The 27820-nt window shown below is 41.0% G+C and overlaps 1 protein-coding gene across 2 annotated transcripts in view; it reads right to left on the minus strand.

The window, feature by feature from the left end:
* Positions 1 to 14437, minus strand: part of LOC141771527 (cGMP-inhibited 3',5'-cyclic phosphodiesterase 3A-like) — a 57981-nt gene extending 43544 nt beyond the window's left edge. For both annotated transcript variants that reach the window (XM_074641906.1, XM_074641905.1), the window contains exon 1: positions 13382 to 14437. In XM_074641906.1, the coding sequence (XP_074498007.1) occupies positions 13382 to 14299 (918 nt within the window). In that variant the 5' untranslated portion in view covers positions 14300 to 14437. The remainder of the gene's footprint in view (positions 1 to 13381) is intronic.
* Between the last annotated feature and the right edge of the window lie 13383 nt (positions 14438 to 27820).

Raw genomic sequence — 27820 nt, forward strand, 5'->3', positions numbered from 1 at the left:
ACACAAATTCACTATTTATGACTAACACAAGACAAAATAGGGTAACTTTTCTCTTTAAGTGTTTATTGCAAAGAAGTCAACTTATCTTAAAATGTAGCATAATCTCTTGAATAGAGTTTTAAACACAGTCTATGATCACATAAGACAACTTGGCAAAGATGTGTCGGGAACAGTCATTTTCTTTAAATATGCAGAGCTGAGGCAGCCGATTAGACTGTTGTCAGGCTATTAAATAGGCGTTATCAGTCACTATAAGCCCCATAGATGTGGGTCAGTAGGGAACTACTACACCCACTAGTAGGTTTTATCATCTATTCACTTGGTAGATTACTGAAAGAAGGTTTAAAAGAAGACGAAAGTGACCTCTAGTGACCGTAGTAATTATAACTGGAGCAGAAGTGGAAGTCAAGCGCTGTAGTATATCTCCCTAAACTTAACAGTTTTTTTGCCTAAACCTAAAGAAGTTGTAGTTTGTTTCCTAAACCTAAAGAAATGACGTTTCTTTCAGTTTTACATGTTAGAACGTATTGCTTTTAAGTTTCACTTTCACTTTTACAACGTAGTAGGCGTAGTAGGCCCCATATTGACCCACATCTATGGTCCTTATAGTGGCCTATAATGCCTATTTAATGACCTGATAACAGTCGAATCGGGTAGCTGAGGGGAACTGCATAGTTAGGTTAGGGCTGGGCGATAATTCGATATGATAATTTATTGTTTTTCAATAGAATTGTATGGTGATAAAATCAAATATTGAGATATCGTGATACACAATTATGTTGTCTAAATTGATAATAAGCCCATAACTCAAATTTCTCAGAAAATCTGATCAAACTCAATTAAATTAAACTATTATTTTAATTTGATTACTCTGTATTTGTGTGCATTTTTTCTCATCATGGTTTCAGTCATACATGTTTTTTGACTAACAGAGTCACAGGTTAAACTCTTGTGGTCTAAAGTTTACTGAAACGCTGACTTAAATAATGCTGTTTTGCAAATGAGGCAAATGAGGAAGTGTTGTGAATAAATAATCTCACTAATCTATGTAGGAACAGGTTTGGAGAAATTGTCGTCATACAATGCAGGATGATAAAGGCCAAAGGCAGAGTTTTTAATTGGCTCTACATTTAAATGAGGATTCTTACAAATGGCCCCCGAAAATTGTGTCACTGTGCGAGATTACTGAATAAGTAATGCCCTCTCCTCTGAGATCAACTAGTATTGCTTTTAAAGGATTAGGCTGGCGTTGTTTTATCTTTTTATTATTTTCAACAAATCCCATGAAAATACCAAAAACAAACAATGAATTCATCCTGCTAACAAGAGGAAATATACGTGTAACACAGATGAGCTGAGAGTAAGCGGTATTGTCAGTGTTCATCATCAAAAGAAACACATCACTCAGTGTTACTTGACCCTACTTCTCACTTGATTTAATACCTCAGTAAACATTGTAAACATGAGTTTATGGTCTCAATCGCTAGTTTCAAGTCTTCTTCAATACAGCATGATGTTCATTTAGTAAATGATGGTCCCATTTAGAGTCAAATAGACCATAACGCAGGGTATGCTTTAAGGCGTGGCGACCTTGTGATTGTCAGGTCGCTACCACACCATTGTCCGGTCTGGGAGTTGTCCGTGTTTTCATCTTACAGCTTTAACCCTTTCACAGTGTGTTTTCAGTTCATCACCAAGTTAATGGTAACATTTCTGGTCGCCTAAAAATGTCTTATTCAGCGTTTGGTTGTACTTAGCTCCTCCCTCTCGTGTCACTTCTGATTGCAAAAAGTCAAGATGGCGACGGCCAAAATGCCAAACTCGAGGCTTCAAAACGGCAGTCCAAAAACCCATAGGTGACATCACGGTGACTACGTCCACTTCTTATATACAGTCTATGATTGTGAGGGGTGAACCCAGAGGACGCAAGTGCGCAAATCTTTGCTCTCCACACTCTATAAGAACAAAACTATTGAATTTATCCTTACATGTCGTTATCTGCTGCGTCTCTCCCATTTTCAACATCTGTTAACATTTATTTGTATTTATTTTATTGTGGGCCAGCTTTAAGTCTGCAAACTAAGGGCATAGCTGTGAAAGAACAGAGGGGTAAATCCCAACCATTCCTGATTCTAGGGTTCCCAAACTGCCCGTGCTGTGTCCACAGAGTAAAGGTAAAAAATTGGAAATCCCTAACTATGTTGTGTGAAATTGAATTTCTTCAAAGCTCAAACTGACAAATGTCATGAAAGCAAAGCACTCACATAAAACAGTCAGAGCAGAACTGTTTATAACTCTCTAGAAAAGTAGACAGACATACAGTCCAGACAGACGTATGGACAGATGTAGATTCTGCTCGTCGATGCTGCCCCCTGCCCAGGCCAACCACCCCTCCCCGCCTCTCACCTCTCACCAAGCATATTTTGGAGCTAAAACACACCATTGAATCAAGTAACAAGGCAATCCTTGTCCAAGGCCAACAAACCTCATCTGGACAGCCAGCAGGGAAGCCACTGTACGAGTGTGTGTGTGTGAGCACGTGTATACAGTAGTGGCCAGGCCAGGTTAAAATTATTTGCTGCTGCCTTTTAGAAGCAAGCTGTGGAGGCCACTCTCTCTCTCTCTCTCTCTCTCACACACACACACACACACACTCTCTTTCCCCGGCCCTCTCCTCTCTCTGTGGGAGCATATGGCATAGAGCCATATTCACGTTATGTGGAGACAAACACACAAAAACACAATATCTGTCGCACAAAACCACATGCCATCGACACAAACTTGCCTCAACAGTGCGTCCGTGTGAGCGCTCGGAGCGACGGTGTGTTTAGAAACGGCAGGAGAGAGGTTGAACGGGGGGACCAGATAGTTGTCCTTTTACCATCAACACTTCTGCTGCGCTTGGCAGCAAACCTCCTCCTCTCACTCCCCCCCTCTTTTCCTCACCCTCCCCAGCAAATCTTTCAACACTCTCTCTTTCCCCTCCTCTCACTCCCTCCCTGCTCCTCTCTCACGCAGTAGCTCCTGCATTAGGTCCCCTCAAGCTAGTTTGTCCACCCTCCTCCTCCTCCTCCTCCTCCTCCTTCTCCTCCTCACTCACCCACATTTGGCTATTTGACTGCTGCTTGGGGGCTGGATGCAGCCTGCGCTAATGCCAGTGTGTTCTTTTCCTTCAATCACTTATTTTTTTAACCCATCTTTCCATCTCTGTTCCACTATCTTCTTCATCGTCTGTCTACCTTTCCTGTTTTTCTCAATGGTCCATTCAAGAAGGCCACAGCTGCACCTCTGCAACACAAACCTGGCTACTAAAGTCCCACTTTCTAACCCCGTTTTTCCTTAACATTGCCTAATTTCTGTACATCTCACTCCACTTCTTTCCCCTTTTTTCTCTCCTTAACACAACTCTTTCATTCCCTTCGTCTAGCAATGACCAATCACCAATCCCGAGGAGTAGGAAAGTTGATATTTCATCCGATTATGCACCGGCACTTTTGGCCCCTGATTGAATTTGCATTCATATGTCTTTTTACAATACCAGGAGTTTTATCTATAACTGATCTGCATGTAGTTTGGATGAAAGTGTCAACCTTTTTTTTCAAAAGAGCCATCAAAAGTGTGTGTGTGGGGGGGGGGGTATACCAGAGGACTACCAGTTACCAGCTACCAGTTAGCTTGCTACCCATTTCTAAGTGGCTTGCTAAAGTTCAAAGAATATGTACTTTGATTTGATAACACAAAGTCACTTTGTAAACCTGTTTAAATTGCTGTCCAATCAAATTCACAGACATCCCGTCCCCTTCTGACACAACATGATTATTTTCCAATTTGCTGTCAATTAAACGAGTTACGCTGCAGTGACGATGTTTGCAGGCTAGCAAGCTCACACCAGATTTGACAATGACCACAGAAAGTAGACAAGCCAATAAAAGGCAAAAAATATACTGTTTCATGAGGAATGGGTAACAGAGGTTGTTTTTTTTTCACGAATGTGAATGACAACTCTGTGTGTTTCATTTGCGGTGTGAGCGCGTCAGTCGGTAAAAGATGTAACGTTGTGCGTCACTTCACCAAAGTCCACAACAACTTTTCAAGGGACTTTCCAGCTGGTAGCAGAGAAATTAAAAGAGATGAAAACAACGCTTAAAAGACAACCGTCTGTTTACCAAACCGACAAAGAAGTCCAACGCACCTTGAGTTGTTCCAATACCAGTATCGTAAATGCGTCCGATACATTAAATTATTAACCCCCCCCAAAAATCAACTTGTTTAACCGTAAATCAATTCTTCTTTGTTATTTGTTCGTGTTTGACAAAGGGTTTAACCGGAGCCAGGCCATACAACAAAGATAGTAGTCATATCACAGCCATACATGGTCAGTAGTAAACAGCTGATAAACAATAATAATGATAATAATAATAACTACATATTTACTTTATCATGCTGGTATCGAATCGGTACTTGGGATCAGCCGATATCGCAAGATCGGGTATCACAATCGGTATCGGGAAGGAAAAAATGTTATCGGAACATCTCTAAACGCATCGACAGGGGCTTCGTTTAGTGGCGCACATCCTAACGAAATGCAAAAAGCCCTTCGCCTATGGCGGGATTGTAATAGAGGCGATGACTGAAACGTTATTAAGTAAGACAGAAATTATATCTGCTATTGGCGATGTACAACTTGGTGCTATGAGTACCTCATGGCCGCAGTCAATTGGTCAAATGAGCTCTCAGAGGGAAAAAGGTTGGAGACTGCTGTTGTACGCTGTTTATACTACATAAGGAAGATGGGTAATGTCTTGTCTTGTTTGTATGAAAAGTTCATGCATTCATGCTTGTGCTCAATTTCATGACAATAAAAGTCCACTACCAATGCTCTCTCTGGTAAGAAAGGTTTTTACAACCTCACTGTGTTATGCATTCATTAGAAATAAAACAATATTCTATATAAAGGTATAATAAGCCTCAATGTTACACAAAGTCAGATGGCTCCAGCAACCGGAACAGGTTGCATGTCTCCCTGGAAATGCATTTGCGTCAATGAGAGAATATGGGCCTTCCCTCAAATAGATCTCTGAGCACATGTCTCTGCTTTAAAGTCCGTCTCCCTCCCTCCCGTCCTCCTCTCTCTCTCTCTCTCTCTGAGATACTGTATATGATGATGATGATGAATACGTTATGTAACACAGTATGGCCTTGATCAAGGTCTGACCTCCATTTTTAAATGAACAAATGAAATGAACTCATTTGTTTCATCCTGCTAAGGCTTTGTACTTTGACATGTTTCCAGTGCAGTGCAAAAGTAACTTTGTCATGTTTTGATGGCCTTTGATGAAGGAAGTGACTGAATGTTACCATTTCTGTAATTGTGACTGTGTAACAGAGAGGGGAAAAGAACTGCATGATGAAACGTCAAAGTAACAAAAAAAAACACTTTTTTTAGACTTTCTATTTATGGCTGCCGTTATCTTGTATAGAGCGAGTGAATTGCATGTGACCCAAAAACCACTAGCAGAGGCCTTCCCTCCACCCCCCACCCCAAAATCCCCATCCCACAGAGACCCTGGCTGAAAGACAAACAACTTCTGTCAAAAAGCACAGCCTCTGTGTGGAGCTAGCCCACAAAAAAAAATCGAATTCATGTCAAAATCCTCCAATATTAAGACTCACGTTGGCATCATATTGATAGTATAGAAACCTCTCATTACATTAATATAAGCTTGTTTGTTCTGCATAGCAGTACGACACCAAAACAATAAGTTCCTCTCACCTAAAAGAGAAAATAATACAGAAATAAAGCCACATAGCTGAAGCTATTTTCCAGCTTCCAGTTGAGCAGAGTGACTGTCTTGCCTCTGGCTTGGCAGGCTGCACCAGCCTGCTTCATAAATACTGCACAACCAACGCTTGATGAAAACCCCCACTTCTCTCAGGTACAACTGCACTCTGGAGAGCTTCATTATCTACAGTACGAGTAAACTGTACCTACAAACTGTGTGTGTTTGCATCAGAGAGAGACTTTGAGAGAGAAGTGAAGGAGAAAGCAAACGTGAGTAACTGATCTGACTAATTTGTTAAATGTGTGTTCTGTAACAACTCAAGCGAATGGACAAATGGCAGCTTCCAAAATGGTCCACGACTGACTAAACCACACAGATAAAGTTTGTGTTCATTCAAAGGTACAATTATTTCAGTTCAACAACATGCAGTAGTAGTAAGAGGCATCAGGAGATGTAATATATTCTTAAAATATTAAATCATTATGGCAGGGTTGCGTACTTTCTCACCCTTGGGCGTCATGGTCACCAGGCTGTTCTAAAAACACCGTTTATAGCGATACCTATACAAAAAGTACTGTAATTCATATATATCCCATGAAATCAATTTGTCTGTAATCCACGTAATCGTGAACAAGGAAGTATAAAGAGCGACAAACACAGCATAGGGAGGAGGTCAGGGTGGATGGATGGGTCAACAAACACTGGACTTTCACCCAAGAGACCGCTGTTCGTACCCTGTGTGAAACCAAAATTTAAAGTTGATTTATTTGTCACATAACTTCCGTACTTAAGTTACAACACTTCCCAGAGTTATTTTAACCCAAACCATGATCTTTTCCTGAACCTAACTAAGTAGTTCTGTTGCCTAAACCTAACCAAATTGTTTCCTGTGAAGACAGAATTTTATTTTGAAAACAAAAAATTGGCACACGCAGGCATTCGTATAAAAATGCACGAAAAATGAGAAATAACTTTTAGTAAGATATCATACAAACCGTTGTATGAGGATACATTGTGGGCCCATATGGGGTAGTTTTATATGCAGACTGGGGTTGTGTCCGAATTATCACTCCCTTGTTGACTCATTCACCATCGTCTTCGTAGGAAACACTCAGAGGTTTACTCTACAGTGAGTAGAACATTTCTGACACTAATGAATCATCATTATTTTGCAGCATTTCTCTCAGAGGTATAGTGTTGTATAACTTTCATTTTTCATCAAAAGTAACATACATAGTGCACATTTTTCACTCCATTATGTAAACTCTCGAGGACGATGGTGACTATACTTTACACTTAGGATCTGGTCACTCAAATAAAATGTTTAAAGCTGCAGCAGGCAACTGTTTTTAACACACAAGCTCTGACAAAGAGCTGTATATTCATTTCCCAGCACCAAATAGCAGACGGACAAAAGCTAGCAACTAAATAGTGAAGAAAGTCAAATCTCTAGGAAGGTAAAATACCATAACAGAGCTAAAAGGACAGGCTTGACAATGAATTTCCATTCATCAAGTGGCCAAAAACTGGAATCATCTTTTATTTTTGGATATCAGCACGCCTTTTTAGGTGTTATTGTGCTATATGTAAAACTCTTTATATTTCCAACTACACTTATTGCAAAAATCAAATGCAATAAATCAATAATCTAGGAAATGGTACCATTTTGGTAATGTCTTTAACTACTTTAAAACCCAAGGTGCAATCAATTTGTTTGTGTTTCTCTACATCAATCTCCATGTTCCTCTCACTGGTCCTACACATCACATGGTGAGGACAGGCTACAGGAGGACACGCTGTCCTCAGCATCTGGTCAACTGTGAGATATTTTAAGTTTCAAAGTTCAATTTGTCATCAGTCCTGTTCCAGACATGACGGGGTAGAGCGGCTAATGGAGCTGTTCTAATAGTACAGATAGTCCACTAAGTCGGCGTTCCCTGGATACCAATTAGTTATGAACAACCAAGCATCCAAAAGTCAAGCAGCTGATGTGGGATCAGCTCCAGCTTCCAAATGAGAGAGGGAAATTTGGGAGATAGGACAACCATGTCTCAGCTCACCATCACCCACACAGACTAACTATATGGACTACAATCTCAGGTAAATTTAAAAAACAAGGTTCAGGCTAAATCTATGGCTATTGCTATAATCCACAGTGACAATTTACTGACACTAAGAGGACTTTGCCTAACACCATCTTGATTACAAACAGCACTAGAGAGACTAATTTAAGAGTTATATCTCTGAGGAAGGGGCTCGCTAGTATTTTCTTTTATAAAAAAGGGAAATTTGTCAGTGTTATTTTGATTAATAAAAAGCATGAGAAAACTACATTTTAAGAAAATGAATCACAAAAATCTACATCAAATAAAATAATAACACAAAAATCTGAAAATCAGATTTGCTTTGTTTTAATATCCAGGAAAATGGCACAAGCTATTACTAGCTATGAAGTGCAAAGGTTAGTATGCAGGCAAACAGAGTAGCCCATCACTGTGAGGTCTATACCCGGACAGCTACACCACAAATCAAAGTAGAGAACTGATGAGCCATTTAATTACTGCAATTAAGCTTTATTCTTTCTCTCAGTCACACTTTCTTTCCCTCTCTAGTCTCAAAATCTGCAAATGCGATCAGGGCGACGATGCCAACAGACAGAAGAGACCGGTGTAATCAGTTAGGATTACGCTGCTTCTTCAGCTAAGCCATACATGGGTGAGTATGACACAAGCTCGCCCACTCAGAATGATCACGGTGAATCCCCGCTGCGCATGCATGTTTATGGATCACCAGCTCTATTTCCCATCGTGTGGTAATAACATCGCCAGCTCCTCGTTCATTCCCCCCCAAAGCTCTTTATCTCAGTTTGTCACTAGAGGGACACATTCAGGGGCAAAGACTGCAGGAGAGTAACCTTCAGTGAAGGAGGTATTCACAGGTATAAAAGCATGATCAGTGGAAGCATCATTTGTTTAAGCGGGAGGTCAACACCTGGCCGTAAATAACATATCAAAATATGATCTGATATGTTTTCATGATACTCAAATGTGAGCGAGTGACATGTTTACATATAAGATAGTTAGTAGTGGAAAAATGCTTTAATTTAAACTGAGAAAAAAAAATGACGGACCACTTGCAGGGCCTGAAACATGATTCATGTTTTCCTTCCTTCTTTCAATTTAAATAATTAATTTATAGCTACAGTTTCCCTCCACACATTTGTGTTATCAAATACATTATTATGACAGAATTTTAAACATAATAGTTCTTACTGTTCTTTAGTGACTATAAAGATGAAGCAAAGCACAAAATAAAGATTTGATGTTTAACCCTGCAGGGCATGCCACATCTTGAAAGTGCTTTATGCTGTATTCAGTCCCACTTTTTAGTGAATATATTCAACTTTCTGTCAAGTTATGGTGTGACACTAAAAAGTGAATTGCAAAGTAGGTAGTCCCAGGATAGTCGGTAGAGGCTCAGTATAGGGGTTAAGCTAAACATTGTAGATTCAACAGACCAAGAACCTCAGTAAAAGATGGAGAGTATTATTTTGTACTTGTGTAAAGTATTATTGTGGAAAAAACATATTTTATGAAGGACTTCAAACTCTGGCTGTTTCTCACTGAACAAAAAATATAGACCATTATGACATTAGGCTGCAAAGCAATCAGCATTCAAGAAAGTCCAATTCTCTCCGTAAACCATACAGACAGATGTGTTATGGTATGCCAGTCCACAATCAGGAGTCAACCACAGTCAGAAGCAATTTGACTGTCACATTCACATCTTTACATCTGCACTAGTGTTGTCAAAAATATTCAGTATCGATACATATCCATACTGAATATTTGAAACGGTTTCAATACTCATTTTCCACAGTACGGATACCTGGGTACCAGCTGTGCTTTCTGCTCTCTCTGCTCTCTGACAGCGAGTTGACACACACACACACACCACTATTTATCTTTTAATAAAAATCTAAAATTGTATGCTCACAATGGTGTGTCCATTTTTCCCTGTGGTATCAAACATTTTATTGAATATCAATATTTTTAAAGGTATTGTATCAAAGTTAGAAATTCCAGTATCGTGACAGGAGCCAGATGTTGACATGTTGATTCATAGAAAGCAATCAGTGTCACACTTGCGTGCCAAAAATTAACGTTTTTCAATGAACAATAAACCAACACGCTTTAAGTAAAGTATGTTCAGAAGCTGAAGTCAGTGCTATATTTGGGGATGTGAACAGCTCAAGTTGGATAACAAACAGAGAGTGTGCTTCAAGCTCCAAGTTATAGCTCATTGAAAAAGTATTCAGGGCAGAGAGAGAGCACATCCACCTCATTCATGGATGTTTGGTCACATCCAGCTAATTATCATGAGTCACATTAAACATCTCCCCCATATCACTGCATTCTCTACACTGAGAGTTTCCAAAAAACGTACAAGCACCACCAGGATCAACACCAGGAATACTAAGGTTTCATTTTAATTAACACATCAGAGTGATATACAGTGTCACTATGACTGTTATAACAATCCTCCCTGCTGTTATTTCCACTGACACTACTGCAATAATCACGCACCGCAGGAGGAGGTTCTCATGAGGACACAGTTTGTATCAAATTTGGCTCCATCATGTGTTAAGTTTGGAAGACACGTGCGCCACACCACCACTAGCCAGCACCCAGGATAAACAGAGGCTTTCAAAATATTTACATGTGACCTCACACCTATATGCATGCGCGCACACTCACTCACACACACTCACAGTGCACACGGTGACTTGGCATGCTAAGTGCTCCATCCATCCATTTGCTTATCAGCAGCACAAACACAGCACAGCACAATGATGATGACCAAATTAACAGCAGTGTCAGAGAGAGGAAGGCAAACAGCAGTGTTTGCAGGATGTAGCAATTAAAAAAACACCATAAAAATACTACTGGGTCTACATAGTACTGAGTCTCAGATAAAGTGTAGATATGTGGGTCTATTACGCACACAAATCATTAGTATCATAATAATAAAGCGTGTTATTACAATCTGTGTTATGTTGCCATGAAGGAAACGTGCGTAAAAAAGAAAAGGATACCAAAAAAGAGGTACAGGAAAGGTCATAAGCAAATGGTAAATGGACTTGCATTTATATAGCACTTTTCTAGTCTCAACCACTCAAGCATGAACTCAGCATTCACCCATTCACACACTGATGGCAGAGGCTGCTAAGGTGCCAACTTTGCCCATCAGGATCTAATCTGAATACTCATTCACAAACCGATGGCTATGCCTTCGGGAGCAATTTGGGGTTATGTGTCTTGCTCAAGGACACATCGACATGTGACCCGGAGCAGCCGGGGATCGAACCACCGACTTTCCGATTGATGGACGACCTGCTCTCCCCTCTGAGCCACAGCCGCTCCATAAATAACATATGCCCCATACATAACATAACAACGTATTGTCATACAACAGTTCGTATGATATCTTACAAAAAAGTGTTACTAATTTTTCGTGAGTTTTCCAATCAATGTCCAGCAAAACGTGTCAATTTCCGTTCGCTACATGCATACAGTCTTTTAAAAATAAACTTCATAGGAAACAACTTGGTTAGGTTTAGGCAACAAAACTACTTAGTTCGGGTTAGGTTTGGGAAAAGTTTGTGGTTTGGGTTAAAATACCTCTGGTGTATGAGAACAGCCTGAACATAGACAATAAACTTCATGTCGATCCCTTAATTTGTAATTTTCTTTAGAATTGTGACCAAGATACATACTAAGCAGGACATTTTACAGCGTAGAAATCTCTGTCTGCTCTAGTGGCCAAAATATGTATGGTGACTTTGTTACTAAATTATTTCAAACCTAGTTGGCATTCCTGTATTGCAGTGTCTGGTTCCTTATCAGCTGCCATATACTGTACAGATACAATATAAGTTTCTACAATAAGCTGTCCACCAATATGTTGGAGCAATTTGGGGTTAAGTGTCTTGTTTAAGGACACATCGACATGTGACCCGGAGAAGCCGGGGATCGAACCACCGACCTTCCGATTGGCGGACGACCTGCTCTACCAATCTGAGCCACAGCCGCCCGGAGCGCACTACTGGGTCTATACAGTACTGAGCCTCAGAAAATGTAGATGTGGGTCTATTACGCACACAAATCATTAGTATCATAATAATAAAGCGTGTTATTACAATCTGTGTTATGTTGCATGAAGGAAACGCGCGTAAAGAGAAAAGGATACCCAAAAAAGAGGTCGGGAAAGGTCATAAGCAAATGGTAAATGGACTTGCTTTTATATAGCGCTTTTCTAGTCTTCCGACCACTCAAAGCTCTTTACACTACATGTCAGTATTCACCGATTCATACACTGATCGCAGAGGCTACTAAGGTGCCAACTTTGCCCATCAGGTTCTAATCTAAATACTCATTCACACACCGATGCACCACTTGCAGGGCCTAAAACACGATTAATGTTTCCCTTCCTTTTTTCAATTTAAATAATTCATTTATAGCTACAGTTTCCCTCCTCACATTTGTGTTATCAAATACATTATTATGACAGAATTTTAATATAATATTTCTTACTGTTCTTTAGTGACTATAAAGATGAAGCAAAGCACAAAATAAAGATTTGATGTTTAACCCTGCAGGGCATGCCACATCTTGAAAGTGCTTTATACTGTATTCGGTCCCACTTTTTAGTGAATATATTCAACTTTCTGTCAAGTTATGGTGTGACACTAAAAAGTGAATTGCAAAGTAGGTAGTCCCAGGATAGTCGGTAGAGGCTCAGTATAGGGGTTAAGCTAAACATTGTAGATTCAACAGACAAAGAACCTCAGTAAAAGATGGAGAATATTATTTTTTACTTGTGTAAAGTCTTATTGTGGAAAAAAACATATTTTATGAAGGACTTCAAACTCTGTCTGTCTCTAACTGAACAAAAAATATACACCATTAACAAACAATTTTTTTTTTCTATATAACATTAGGCTGCAAAGCAATCAGCATTCAAAAAAGTCCAATTCTCTCCGTAAAACATAAAGACAGATGTGTTATGGTATGCCAGTCCTCAATCAGGAGTCAACCACCGTCAGAAGCAATTTGACTGTCACATTCACATCTTTACATCTGCACTAGTGTTGTCAAAAATATTCAGTATCGATACTGAATATTTGAAACGGTTTCAATACTCATTTTCCACAGTATGGGTACTGCTCTCTCTGCTCTCTGACAGCGAGTTGACAAACACACTGCTATTTATCTTTAAATAAAAATCTAAAATTGTATGCCCACAATGGTGTGTCCATTCGTTCCCTTTTCAACAGACCAAGAACCTCAGTAGAAGATGGAGAATATTATGTTTTACTTGTGTAAAGTATTATTGTGGAAAAAAACATATTTTATGAAGGACTTCAAACTCTGGCTGTCTCTAACTGAACTATGGCTATGCCTTCGGGAGCAATTTGGGTTTAAGTGTATTGCTCAAGGATACATCGACATGTGACCCGGAGCAGCCGGGGATCGAACCACCGACCTTCCGACCTCTACTCTCTGAGCCAGCAGTCCGAAGTTGGAAGCATGTCTTACCTGGATGTCCCGCGGAATGCATGGCAGCGAAGTCCTGCGGTGGGACTTGCTGTTGCTCTGACTGTGAGCAATAATCATCTCCGAGGCCGCTATGGAGCTGGACCTCCGTCTCCTCTTGAAGACAGGGATGTCCTCCTCCTTCGCCCCGGTCACAGAGCCACAGCACCCCGTCCCGCTGGTCCCCGAGGCCGGCAGAAGCCGGTCAGCATACCGCGCAAGCAAAACCCCCAGCAGCCCCAGCAGGTAGGCCAGGTAGGGTCTCCAGCTGGCCCGGAGTCCGCCCAGGGAGACTAAAGACACGGTCCGGACGACGCTGACGAAGACGAGGATGGACACTCCCTGGTGCAGCCGGACGACCAGCAGAGCCCCGCTGCCTAGGCAACCGAGGACTACCAGGGTTGCTGGGAGCGACAGCAGCTGCTGCTCGGAGCCGCTCAGGAGGCACTGCGCGGCGGCTTCGCCCAAGTGGCACACCGCTAACAAGAAAACCACGGTGCGGACGAGCACCCCGCAGCGGATACAGTACAGTCCGACCCAGAAGAAGGCACATACGAGAGTAAAAACCGGGGAGAGAAAGTAACACACAGTCAAAAGCAGCTCCGCAGCCAAGAAATGGAGAGGAGAGTTATTCCCGCTGCTGCTGCTGCTGCTGCTTTCTGCATCCCAGTCGACCAATCTGAGCAGCAGAGCGAGAATAATAACGGAGACTGAGGCGACGCAGCAGACCGCAGACGACGACGCTCCTCGGTGAGTCCATGTCACGGCGAGTCTCAGCCACGACGACTGGCTCCGTCGTGCGTCCCGGTGCAACGGGGTGACACATGTCTTCACGTAGCCGCTGCGCTCCAACGCTGCCCGGGGATGTTTGTCATGAGCGCTTCTGGATGAACCTCTGTCGCTGTCCGCCTCCAAGGCCATGGCTGTGGAGAGAGTCAAGCGGAATATCTGCTGCTGCTGACCGAAGGAAATAATAGATTAATCCTTAAAAGTGTGTCTCAGTGTCATGTCTCCACCTGATTCCCATGATAATGCTGCATGCAACATTAGGTCAGTGATGCTTTCCTCCCAAAACTAAAGTTCAATAAGTATGCATAAAATTAAAAAAAAAATGCCAAATTATAGGTTTCACACAACTTTTCTTTAAGTTTTCACAACTTCCCCCCTTTCATTTGATCTCTGGTAGTCAACCAGTGAACCAAAACAGCAAACCCCTGGCTGGCTTTTCACACATTTAGGCCACTGCCTCCACATAGTCTCCCTCTCTCTCTCTCTCTCTGTCTCTCTCTCTCTCTCTCCCTCTCTCTCTCTCTCTCTCTCTCTCTCTCTCTATCCCTCTTTGTCTCTCTCTCTGTCTCTCTCTCTCTCTCTCTCTCTCTGTCAGTCTCTCTCTCTCTCTGTCTCTCTCGCTCTCTCCCTCTCTCTCTTTCTGTCTCTCTCTCCCTCTCTGTCTCTCTCTCTCTCTCTCTGTCTCTCTCTCTCTCTCTCTCTGTCTCTCTCTCACTCTCTCTCTCTCTCTGTCTCTCTCACTCTGTCTCTCTCTCCCTCTCTTTCTCTCTGTCTCTTCTTCTCTGTCTCTCACTCTCTGTCTCTCTCTCTCACTCTCTGTCTCTCTCTCACTCTCTGTCTCTGTCTCTGTCTCTCTCTCTCTCTCCCCCCCTCTCTCTGTCTCTGTCTCTCTCTCCCTCTCTCTGTCTCTCTCTCTCACTCTCTATCCCTCTCTGTCTCTCTCTCACTCTGTCTCTCTCTCACTCTCTGTCTCTCTCTCCCCCTCTCTCTCTCTCTGTCTCTGTCTCTCTCTGTCTCTCTCTCTGTCTCTCTCCTCCCACTAGACACTATCCCGTTTTTGTGCTGCTCCGGTGATTCCTCCGTCACGTTTCATCTCTTTTCCCCGTGTTTTCGGTTCATTCTGCAGGCTGATGTGACTCAGTCCTCGGTGGATGGATGCCATGTTTACATGAAGATTTCCTGGCTTGTTCTGGAAGACGGAGCAGCCCATTATGTGAATTGACTATAGTGATCCTGTAATACATTCTGGAGGTACTCCACTGTATAAATATGACAGGGCACCAAAAAAGGGATAACATACTATTTCCAAACAACTTTATACTATATCATTTATCAGCCTAAACTCACATGTCAAGGACACTTTACTATATAAGAACCTCTTCAGGAAGCTTCACTTTCCTTTAATCTGGTTACATCCAGTGCTCATTTCATGGATGCACTCCAAAAAAACAAAATGAGAATCCTACAAACAACAAAGAGCAGAATTTAGCACTAATCATCTTGCTACCCATGATATTTTTTCCCCCCCGGATTAAAATCCTAAATCACATCATCCTCTGCCTCCTGTCTGTGTGGCAGACCGGCTGAGGACAAGTTAGCAGCCTTCACCTGTTTGCCCTACATTTTATGAGAGGATTTAAAAAGGATGCACTACTCTGCAATCACATATACGTCTGTCGTCTCTTTCTGTGGTATTAGTAAAGCAACGAAATCCTCTAAATTGGTTGTATGAAAGGAACATGTTTTTGTTGTCAGGCCGGCCGTGTGCTATAGTACTAAAAGTCTTCAAACGGTTCAGAATGCTGCAGCTAGTCTCTTAACCAGAACATTTGACTATATTACAACAATTGTAGCTTCTATCATTATCTACCTAGGTGATTCAAACCTGTCTGATCTCCTCCGCTTATTCTTTGATTACTTCAGGCCTTGTATCTGTTACTATCCGTCCGGCGGGTCGGTCTCAGTCTCAGTTAAAGCTGCTGTGGGTAGAATTGGAGCAAATATGATTTTAAAAAGTTATTTTTATGAAACGGTCACGAGTGCATGAGACAGGTAATCTGAAAAAAATCATGTGCTTCTGTGTCCTTTGGTGTCCACCAATCAGAGCTGATCTGGAGCCTGTCATCTCTGAGCAGCTGTCAATCACTCGCAAACTCCAATCAAACAGTCAAACTAGGCAGCGCTCAAATATGAATCAATATGTTGTTACTGTAATGCCTATTTCTCACCTCAGATGTTTTCAGAAACATCTTGTAGTGTACTGTTTAGCTGTGAAATGAGAAAGTTTGCTCCAGCTGGTGGGCGGTGCTTGGTATTTCCTCAACAGATCTCAATGGCTGCAGAGTCACAAACTTTCTCATTTTACAGCTAAAAAGTACAATGTTAGTAGTAACCGAGATTAGGCATTACAGTAACAGAATATTGATTCATATAGCCTAGTTTGACCGTTTGATTGGAGTTTCCGAATGATTGACAGCTGCCTCCGTTGAGCGAACAGCCAATAGGAACGCTCTCTCTCTCTGAAATGACCTGTGATTGGCCAAAGTCTTCCGTCACGGGCTCGATTTTTTAAAGCCTGATAACAGAGCCATGAGGAGGTGCAGAAGTCTAGTTTTCTCTCAGAACACTTGAATAACAATATGCTGAAAGGTTATTATGAAATTGTTGACCAATGATGCCAAAAACATTCTGCCTATACTGCAGGTTTAATCTATTAAGCCTCATACTTATAGTCCATATTTGTCCCGCCGATGATATATACTGTATATTTTCTGCATCTCTCTAACCCTCCGTTTGTTTGTGTCCCACAAGCACATAAGCTTCCAAGTTGGATGCCCCTCTTTCTCGCTCATCATTTGCTCCTCATTGTCCTCTCTTTTCACTCCTCTGTGCTGGATCATCAGCCGTCCTGAGACCTTCTCTCTCTCTCTCTCTCTCTCCTGGCTGTCGGTGTCATTCCAGATGCTTTGGATCTGGATCGTCGTCTTGCAGGATATTCAGCCTCTCCTCTTGTCTCTCTTTCTCCCTTGTGTCCTTTCTCCTGGCTGTATGAATGTTGTGCTTGAGCGTTGCCTCTTGTGTGCTTGCATAGCCTGTCCTCTTTCCAGGTCTCCATGATGGAGAGGAGATCATGTGGTGGTGACATATTGTTTGGCAACACCTGGAAGTTTCTTGACATCCTCCCGGATCCATATTCCTCATATACGTTTACCTATCTATAATTTTGTCATCCAAATTGTCCACCATGTTGGTCTTCTCTGTACACACAACATACTGCATGTCTGTTCGTGATGCAGGTGAATCCCTCTTCTGTTGCTCTTCCTGAGGTTTCTTCCATTTTTCTGCTGTTATTTTGTGGAGCTTTTGCTTATCTGAATTAAAGGTGTTGTATGCTGTACAGATTGAAAAGCCCCTTAAGGCAAATTTGTGGTTTGTGATATTGGGATGTATAAATACAGTTGACTTGAAAAATGCTGTATTCTGAAAAGTAGTCAAAAACATCTGTCTAACACACTGGGAACATTCATTTTGTTATTTGTAGCTTTATATGCATCATAAATTTATGAGGTCTCTCCGTTCCCCCATTAGTAGTTTGAGTTACGATGCAACAGAGGAACAGCATTTTATTACACAACATGGGTCAGCACAATCAGTCGAGTGCAATCAGGGCATAAATCTCATGTTTTAGTCATCGCATCACGGTGGTCAGAGGATATTTGCCAGTACAAACTGTTCATTCTCATTCATTCTTTTCTCCTTAGAAACATGGTGTCAGGTCAGGGAGATTGAGAGAGGAACATTTAGTGCACAAGGGGCCAAATAGTTATTTTTTATACTGGTTGACAATTTTCCAAAGTGACAAATTACTTTACAGTCACTGTCCAAATTTTCTGATACTTGACTAAAGGACAGGTACACAGTTATTTTGCCCTCGCTGAATGTTTACAAGTCAGTCGCCATCTCTGCCATCTCAAAAAAAAGAAAAACAATCACCGAACTGTGATATGGTCCTCTACATGGGGACCCACAGGTGCAATAAAGAAGCAAACTCAGTCTGGGCCGGCTCTAGCGAGGTCTAGCCCCGTCTTTTGCTGTACATCAGCACTAACACACTGTAAATCACATTTTGGCAAAAGGTAGCCATGATAATAACATTCTTCGCCCTTTGGCCTCAGAGATGTTGTCCAGACACACTCCTCCAGTTGTACTGAGGAAGTGTTGTAACAGAGTCATCTATCATTGTGAAGTGCTTGAAGAGAACTGGATGTGAATGTGTTTCATCAGGTTATCTGCATGTGGTTTGCTTACACAACCACACTTATACATCCTGATATACTATATCTCCTGGCATCATATGTAAACGTTCCCCTTTATGTTCTGACCTTTTCAAAGTGGATGACTTCTTTATTAAATGTTCCTGTAAGCTTGTGTAATGTCTATGGTATATATCATATATGGCATATGTAGGCTATTGTATGTTGTACTATATTTTTAAAGACAGAAGAAAAAAAGTTATATGATGATGTGATACCATTGCAAAATTAAAGACACACCTCTAGGCTGCACAAGATTGCATTCAATGTCAAGTATAGCTACACTACTGGAACAACATCTCACCAGGGAGCATTTATGTCCACAGCAACAATAAATCCACTTCTATAAAAGGGCACTCTGCAGCCTGTCCATACAACTGATTATTAATTATAGATATCCAACTGTCGTCCTCAATGTAGCCCCACAAGAATTAAAGAGACTAAACTCACATAATTAAACAAAAATGACCGTTAATAAATAAAACGTCTATGGACACATAAATTAAATAACTTGCCACTTCTTGTAATGTTAGAATCGACAGCAGAATAAAACACAACCAAGGCAGACACAACACGATGTATCAACAATATAAACTCCAACGCGGCTGCAGCCACTCAAGTAAATAGAGAGCTGCACAGTTATAATACAACACTCAGCAGGTTTGTTATCCTATGGCTTACTCACCTGTCTGAACGTAATGCTGGGAGTCCTCAATCTGCTCCAGGTTCAACTTCTCTGCTCGTTCATTCTCAATCCATAATTTCACCAGTCCACTCAGCCTTGCGGTCCCACTGAGCTCCTCAAAGTTTTCAAACATGTTGAGCTGCAATCACATCAGAGATTATTGTCAAAAACAACAGGAAGTCCTCACACACCCCACTGAAGGCCGGGGTAGTGCATTCAATCTGATTCATTAGGATAGATGCAACATTTTTATTTGATTTTTCTACTATGCCGAGGTACAACAGGATAATGCTAACCATAACCCATAATGTACGGATTCTTAGTTTTATCGCACTATTGTGTATTTTTGTAGTGTTCACTATCTGCTGGCCTGTGTGTGCTTCTTCTCGGCCTAGGCTGCTGATTTGACAAATTTCCTTTGTTCCTTTCTCAAATAGAGTTTATCGGGACTTTTTTCATGTGACTTGAAATATACTGTATGTAGCAAAGTAGACTACAATACTTGTGATAAAAAGTACTTTAGTAAAAGTAAAATGACAGATTTATTTTGTAATACAAGACAAAAACAATGTGTTTTCACCACATGCATCAACACTGTATGATATGTGACTTTGAGTTGCTAGTGATGGAGTAGCCGATCAAAATCAGTTCGGTTATGATCCAAAACACAGTAATTTTCACTTCATTAACCCGGACATAATATGCTGTATTACAGAAATAGAGCTCCAAATGTTTTCTGGACACATGGTTCCCATTTATTGCAACACAGTGAAAGTGCATTAAAAGTACACCAGGTGCAATCAAAAATAGCCCACAATAAAACAGCCAGAACTTTCTAAACACTGCAAGTTTCCAAATTATGGGGTGACTCATAATGATAACAGATTTTATTTTTTGTTATGCTTGACTAATTAGCTTTGTCATGGTTAACTTAGACCTCCGGGCTCTGAAGATTTGGCCGCTCACAGAGAGAGATGCAGTGTTACGCATTTTGAGAAACTAAAAATACCCTCAACGCCACACAGAAGGACACCAAGAGGAATGTTACAGGGTCGTGGGCCAATTCTAATCACTGAGTTTTCATTTCTCTTCTCTTTTCACACACACACCCACACACACATTCAAACATACGTCATGCGCAGTTGCACTGTGTTTTAAAACCAAACCCGAGCGTGTGACTGCTTTTTGGTTTATACAATAAAGTTTACAGCATCGTCCCGCTGCAGGTGTAGCTTTTTAGACATTATACAATGTGTTCCTGTTGTCATAACCTTTTTTGGATAATGGCACATAAAACTATTCGTCATGTTCTGACACACTGGGCCAGAGAGACGTCATTGGCCAGTTGTTTGGCTGCCAGAGACAACAGACCGCCTGTGCTTGTGCCTGTTGAAGGAGAGCGCAGGTTGTGCTGCTGCCCCTGTACGTGTCTGCCTACATGTGTGTGTGTATATATATATATATACCGCTGAGTGTGTCTACATGTGTGAATGTGTGGAGAGAGAAGGGGCTGTGTCTCTGGGGGGCTGTGCAGCAGTGAGATGACTGTTCTCTCTCACCTCTTCCCTCTGCCTCTCCGTGTTTTGTTAAACACCAGAAATGTTATTTGAAGGTGCTGCTCTGACCCTTTTCCTGCTCTGAGGGGGGAACTCTTTACCCGTGGCGCTCTACAGTTTTGGGTGCAGTGGCACACTCCAACAGTGACTGTATGCCAAGGACACACGACTCACTAAACAAAGCACACCAAATTAGTGATCCACTGTGAATTACATAGAAAAAGCTGAGCTTGATCATACGAGAGATTCAGAACGAAGCCGCTCTTTCACAAGGCTTGTAATACTTTGGAGGGGAAAAACACAGTGTGGTTATAATGATTTTCTGTGTTGGTTTATGTATGTGGAGTGGGGAAAATAAAAATGTATGGAAGCGGAAAAAAATACTTCTACAAGCACTGCTCTAAAATCTTAAAGGAGAAGTGCATCTTTTTGGGTAACTCACTGCAAACAGATTTGTTTTGCCCATTCCAACCATTGACTGCTCATATGAAGTGGACGTAGTCACCCATTCGTTTGTGGACTGCCGTTTTGAAGCCTCGAGTTCGGCATTGTGGCTGTCACCATCTTGTTTTTTTGCAACCAGAAGTGACACGAGAGGGTGGAGCTAAGTACAACCGAATGCTGAATAAGACATTTTTAGGAAACCAAAAAAGTTATCATTTACTTTACATGAACTGAAAACACACTGTAAAAGGGTTAAAAAAGAAAACGCAGACAACTACCAGACCGGACAACGCCGTGGTAGCGACCTGGCAATCACAAGGTAGCCACTCCCTAAAGCATACCCTGCTTTATGGTCTATTTGACTCTAAATGGGACCATAATTTACTAAATGCATCATGCTGTATGATGTGAAACATCCCTTTGAGACCATAAACTCATGTTTACAGTGTTTACTGAGGTAATAAATCAAGTGAGAACTTCTTTTTGAGGAGGAGTCACCGCCTGCTTGCTATTAGAAATAACGCAATTTGAAGGCACTTCTGCATTGGCTTCACTTCTCAGACCTCAAGTGTGTTTGTGAACATGACTCTGATCAGCTGAAAACAGTTCTTGTCCTGGCAGCGCTTTTTCTTTTGGCACTTCATTACTGTTGAAGTCATTTTTTAAAAAGACATTATTCATTTATAGCTTCCATTCTTCATCATTAACCAGGGAGGACTTGTTTAGTATGTAATAACAGAAAATTAATATAAAAGTCATGGTGAGTTCAGCAACATATCACGTCATCTTCCTTTTGGATCGACACCAAAATGTGTTGTGATGCTGGTCACTTGCTTGTAGCACACTTGCCACCTCTGAGCAGCTGAAAATACACGGGATGCAAAAGTGACAGCTTGAAGAAAGAAGTCTGGAGTAGCCAGAAATCTGTTGATCGTGAGAACATTAGGGAGTAAACAGCATCTCAGTTGACCTGTGTAGAGGTCCAGGAATTGGGACTCTGAATTCTCACGAAATCTTTGACCACGACAAAAACAAACCAATCATGTGAATATAAAAAGTCGAGCAGGAGGCTCGACAATACAGCCAGTCCAAAACCTTATCTGCACTAAGAACTTTGAAAGAAGATCTTCATAACGGCTTTGATTAATGTTACATGAGAGCAGCGTTTTATGCAGGAAACACTGACTGAATTGCAAATGGTACAGGAAGGATATGGAACGCCTCGGAGTTAGCTAATCAATATTTCCTGAGATCTGTTACAGGGAAGCAAAAGACATAAATGCACTACGATGAGAAGGGTACAAGGCATCACTGATTCTCCACACAGACAAGATGAATGCATGATGTATTGTATCCAGTGGTATGTTAAAAATAAAGACATATAACGTGTTATCTTTCTCAGAACAGTAATGAGGAATGCATAGACAGCTGCTTTGCAGGTTTAAGATGAAGCTGTATTATTGTTATGTCTTCCAGAAGTCATTCACAGTAATCTAAGATTTAGACATCTACTAAACATTTGAATTTCCCCTCCTCGTGGAGCCTAAATTTAGCAGAGATGTCTTCAATTCTATGGTTGTCTCTTAAATAGCAAATAATGGGAAATTGCTTGGTGGGATCATACCCAAAAGTATGGAATTTATTCAAGTTCATTTGATAGAACTGCTTTGCTAAACAGGAAAATATCAAAATTACACTGATATGTGCTCATGCAATACCCCAACCCGCACATATACATATTGTTCAGTCTGTCCTTAATTGTTACCATATGATGGATTAGGAGTTGTTTATGAGTTAGCGCAGCAGAAAATGTTCCATATCCTGTTTGCTACTCTCCACCAGTCATAAATCTCTAACAGTGGCCTGTTCACACCAGTAATGACTTGGAACATGCAGCTCTCTCTTTATAGGTTTTGTATGTGTGGTAGTAGAGAAGAGAAATTTACGACGTGATAGTGAAATATGCATTTTATTCTTCTTGTGTCTTCCAAGTCCTATCTATGTTTTACAACGAGGAAAAAAAACTTGCTATGAATTTGTGACTCTAGCAGAAAAGCCACAGCGTATTTTGCTCAACCTTTTCTTTCGAACCAACGCAGACGCCCGGCCTAATACGGGCTCCCGCTGCTGCTTGATCTCATCAGACCAGACCCGGAAAACACAACCAAACCAGTCAGTCCCTGTTGGTCAAACTAGAAAGAGTCTCTTAACAGGGCAGCATTGCGTCAGCAGCAAGATAAGCTGTGTCTGCTAACCCTTCAGGAATCCACGGACTGCTTATCAGGGCTGCGATAGCGGCCTCACTATGTGTGGTGTGTGTGTGTGTGGTGTGTGTGTGTGTGTGTGTCACTTTAACTCAGGTAGTCAAAGGCCTGGGAACAGGAAAGGGACAGCCTGGGAGAAATTCAGAGCAGTTCCATGCCTGCCATTAGGGCTGCACAATTAATCGAATATTAATTGCGATCACGATTTTTGTTTCCCACAATTAAATGAACATGATCGACTGTGATATTGACGTTTAAAATGCGTGCTCCATTTTGGCTTCACTTTTGGGGGACTGTCATGCCCATAGATTGTATATAAGAAGTGGACGTAGTCAACATGACGCCACCCATTTGTTTGTGGACTACCGTTTTGAAGCCTCGAGTTCGACATTTTGGCCGTCTCATCTTGGTTTTTGGCCGTCTCCATCTTGGTTTTAAGCCGTCGCCACCTTGCTTTTTGGCTGTTGCCACCTTGCTTTTTGGCCGTTTCCATCTTGGTTTTTGGCCGTTTCCATCTTGTGTTTTTGCAACCAGAAGTGGCACGAGAGGGTGAAGCTAAGTACAACCGAATGCTGAATGAGACATTAGAAAGTGCAATAAAAATATTTTGTCCCTAAAATCTATGAATAATCGTGATCTCAATATTGATCAAAATAATCGTGATTATCATGTTGGTCATAACCGTGCAGCCCTACCTGCCATTGTACATATATGTTGGCATGTATGTAGCAATATCTATGGGACTACAGGTGAGAAGGAAATGTGGTTAGAGTATTCATCCGCTCCTGTATTTGTACGCATGGTACTGTGTGACCTCAGCGTATATGAAGAGACAGAGAAAAGAAACTATGTGTTATCAGGAGTTGTACCTGTGCTTCAACGCTGGTCTCAGTCCAATTTATTTGCACACTCCATTCTTGTGCGTCTCCTTCTCACATGTGCCACCTCTGACTGACCCTCTCTAGACGTGTGTTTGTCCAGCTATCTACAAACTACTGTGATCCGCTGGGATAACACACATTCACATGTACAAGGAGCCAGGCAACTCATCCCACCGTGGTTTACAAATCCCACTTAAATAGAACAAATATAAGGTCTAACCTGGTGTGGCTGCCTACAGAAAATACCAATGAATTATATAGAAAGGCCTTATGTTATGAATATTTTACAGCCTGTCTCCCTATATGTGAGCGACAAGATCAGACTACTGATGCTACAAGATGAGGCGGCTGAACAGTTTTTACAGTTTTATGTAGTATGACGAGGCCCTTAGAAACACAAGTTATGTTTCCATCCAAATTATGTTGACATTTTAAGCAAATTTTAAAAAAGAAAATCATCCTGATGGGTTAGTGCAGTGGTTCCCAACATATTTTGATTGAAGTCTATTCTACTACACAAAGACTGATCTTTTTTTTGTACCGACTTAATTAATTACTATAATAGTGTTGGAGCCAAAATTGATTTTTTGTTATTGTTGTTAAATAAATGTAATTTATGGTGCTGTTAGATTGCTGCTGGGCTTCCCCGTGTGCGGTTCTCCCTTTGTGTGCAGCAATCGGGAGAGTAAATAGGTTTTTGACTGCAGTGAAAAATATTGTTTTTGAAAGGCTAAATGCCAACAAATATGGATTGAAGCAGAATATTTCATTAGATAAAAACATGTTGTAAATTTTAGAAATTATTACATTTATCATTTTTCAATAAATTTTGACTTTTGGACTTTATAACACTCTGGAGTTATTGGAAATATTTTGAATACATCTTTTTAAATAGTTTTATTGTGATCTTTGGCGGAAAGTCTTTCTTGAATCTTTCTTGAAACAAGATACAAGAATAATCTTACTTAAACACAACACAGACATGTTATCACACATTAAGTTAATATGAAGAACTTGTTAGCAAAAAGTTGCCACATCCTGCAGGTAGGGAGCAACATTATCATTCATTTAGAGTCGTGTTTGTGTCCACCTGATGAATCTAAATCCAATGTTCGCTCTCCTTGTTGCTCTGATTTGGTCTCCACCAACTTCTGAGGGAAATATCTGGCTCTTTAGCTGCTAATGGCTCTACTATGTTCACCAGCTAGTCTAACTGCCTCTCTGCCATTTGGTGCTGAGCAAGTAGTGCACAGTGGGTTAAAAACTGTATTTTTCTACCGAAAACAATGCTAATGAGAGCAGTGAAGTGAATCAAAACAGTAAAATTGCAAAGTGGAAAACCAAAACAATGAGCTGAAAGACACTATAAATATCTTTAGAGCTGAGGGGAACTATATGGAAATACAGATTATAGCTGCTTAAAGTCTGATGACATAATTTGTTAAACGCATTTGCAAGAAACTCATTTTTTGGGATGCCTTAGAGTTTTGAGTTTGTCATCATGAAAGAACAGAGCTGCTGGTGAAAAATTCAGCAAGGGTTCAGTACGCGTGCATGCATTGTGCGTTCACTTGTGTGCACACATGCAGACAGCTGCTTATGAGTTCACCTCACAGTGAACAGGATGATGAAAGAGAAACTGACTGCTCCATATTCTTCCATCTGATTAGACAGAGCAGCGCGGCATCGGAGAGCACGCTTGTTATCCCAAAATCAGTTTTTAAGCTACAAAACACGTGTTCTTGTCCACACGTAAATCACACAAACACATGGCCACACATACATGTAAGCCTTATTGTGCTTACACACACACACACACTCCAGCTTTCATCTCGTTTTTTCCTACACCAAGGTGAATTCAGGTTGAGTGACTGACGCACGGCTCATTATGTCACCAAGTCACCCGAATGGGCGTCATAATAAAGCATTCACATGGATTCATTGATAAAACAGAACCAAACATGAACAGCAGGCTGCACCTACTCTCCCATTGCAGTAATATGTAAATGAAAAAATTTGCATTTGTGTAGAGCATGCGTCTAAGTGGCATTAAAAAAAACTCTCAAATTTGGTTTATTTGTGCCATGTGTCTGTGTGTTTGTGTGTTTTTTATGTGTGCAACTCCAAGGGCCTCTTGTTGTCCTCCAGACAAGTATCCCATCTAGCGCAAGTTGTTCTTTGCTTTTGAACCTTATGCTAATAGTCTATTTATACCTGTTTGTTATTCATAATAATGTTTTGTTCGTTGTCAGCATATGTCGCTGTATGTGGGCAGCTGATTGAATAATTGTCATCACTTACCTAATGATGTGGTTTCACAATACTCAGAGCATCACATTATAATAATTATAAAGCTTCTACTTCCCATTGCAACATGTAACAATGTCTTAAAAAGACAAAAAACGGGGGTCCTGACTGTATTATCATTGAATTTTTGGGATATTGATATTAGCCACAAAGGATTACTATTAAAGGATAGATTGACATTTTGGGAAATGTGCTTTTTAGTTTTCTTGTGGAGAGTTAGATCTCTGTGTATTACTGTACGTGGGATACCTTTGCCTCCGTGTCAGTGCAGATTCTGTGTTGGCAGATTACCATCACTGCAATGTCAAACCTTGCATTCCTGAGGCTAAAGTACCTCCCTGATGGTATGATTAGCATGCAGCGTTTTTTGTTCCAACAGCAGGACTGACTGCAGCAACTTCAATCTTGAAACACATTTTCCAGCTAATATATTTTGTTAAGTTGCCAAATTGAAAAGATAATTTTATATATTTTCATTTTGCTAATTACATTTGACACAGTGTGAGACTAAAGCCTAAAGATCCATGTAAACCTTTAACCCATCAGTATAGAGTTGACTGACAGAGATGGGGGAAATAAAAAGGTGCAAGAGAGTCAAAGAATGAGAGCGAGCCTGTGGGGCCAGTGAAGTTAATGTAGCTGTGCCAAGCTTGATTAACATCAAACCAGCTCAGTTTCCCTATCCATCTCCTTCACATACAGCCCAAGCGCTTACACACGCAAACACAAACTGGATAAACATGATTACTACCACTTTTGGTTGTCATTGATCAGCTTTACTCAGAGGGCGCTTCGTCAGCATCACATCAGTCCCTTCCTACCACAGTTGAACTGTTTATTCTATTTACCAATGGGTGATATGACCAGTTATGAAAAGCAACATATAAGCCATATAACTTGTTTCCCACATATTTCCCCTTAAAATTATATTGTCAACGAATTAATAATGTTCCAACAAGGTGTGAAAATCTCTCCTTAAAACATCCAACAAACAAAATCCCCATAACATGATGAAATCATAGCATGCAGCCACAGTTCTGAAGCATTTCCTGACAAAGGCCAAATGCTAAAATGAAGATGTACTCAGGCAGACAGGGAAAGACACTTGTATGCATGGTTGCACATGCTTGAAAAGTAACACCAGTACACACAAATACACAACGAAAGGCACGCTGATGTGAACATAGAAGAAAACACAAACAA

Source organism: Sebastes fasciatus, chromosome 7 (assembly GCF_043250625.1).
Source record: "Sebastes fasciatus isolate fSebFas1 chromosome 7, fSebFas1.pri, whole genome shotgun sequence".
Taxonomy (NCBI): Eukaryota; Metazoa; Chordata; class Actinopteri; order Perciformes; family Sebastidae; genus Sebastes; species Sebastes fasciatus.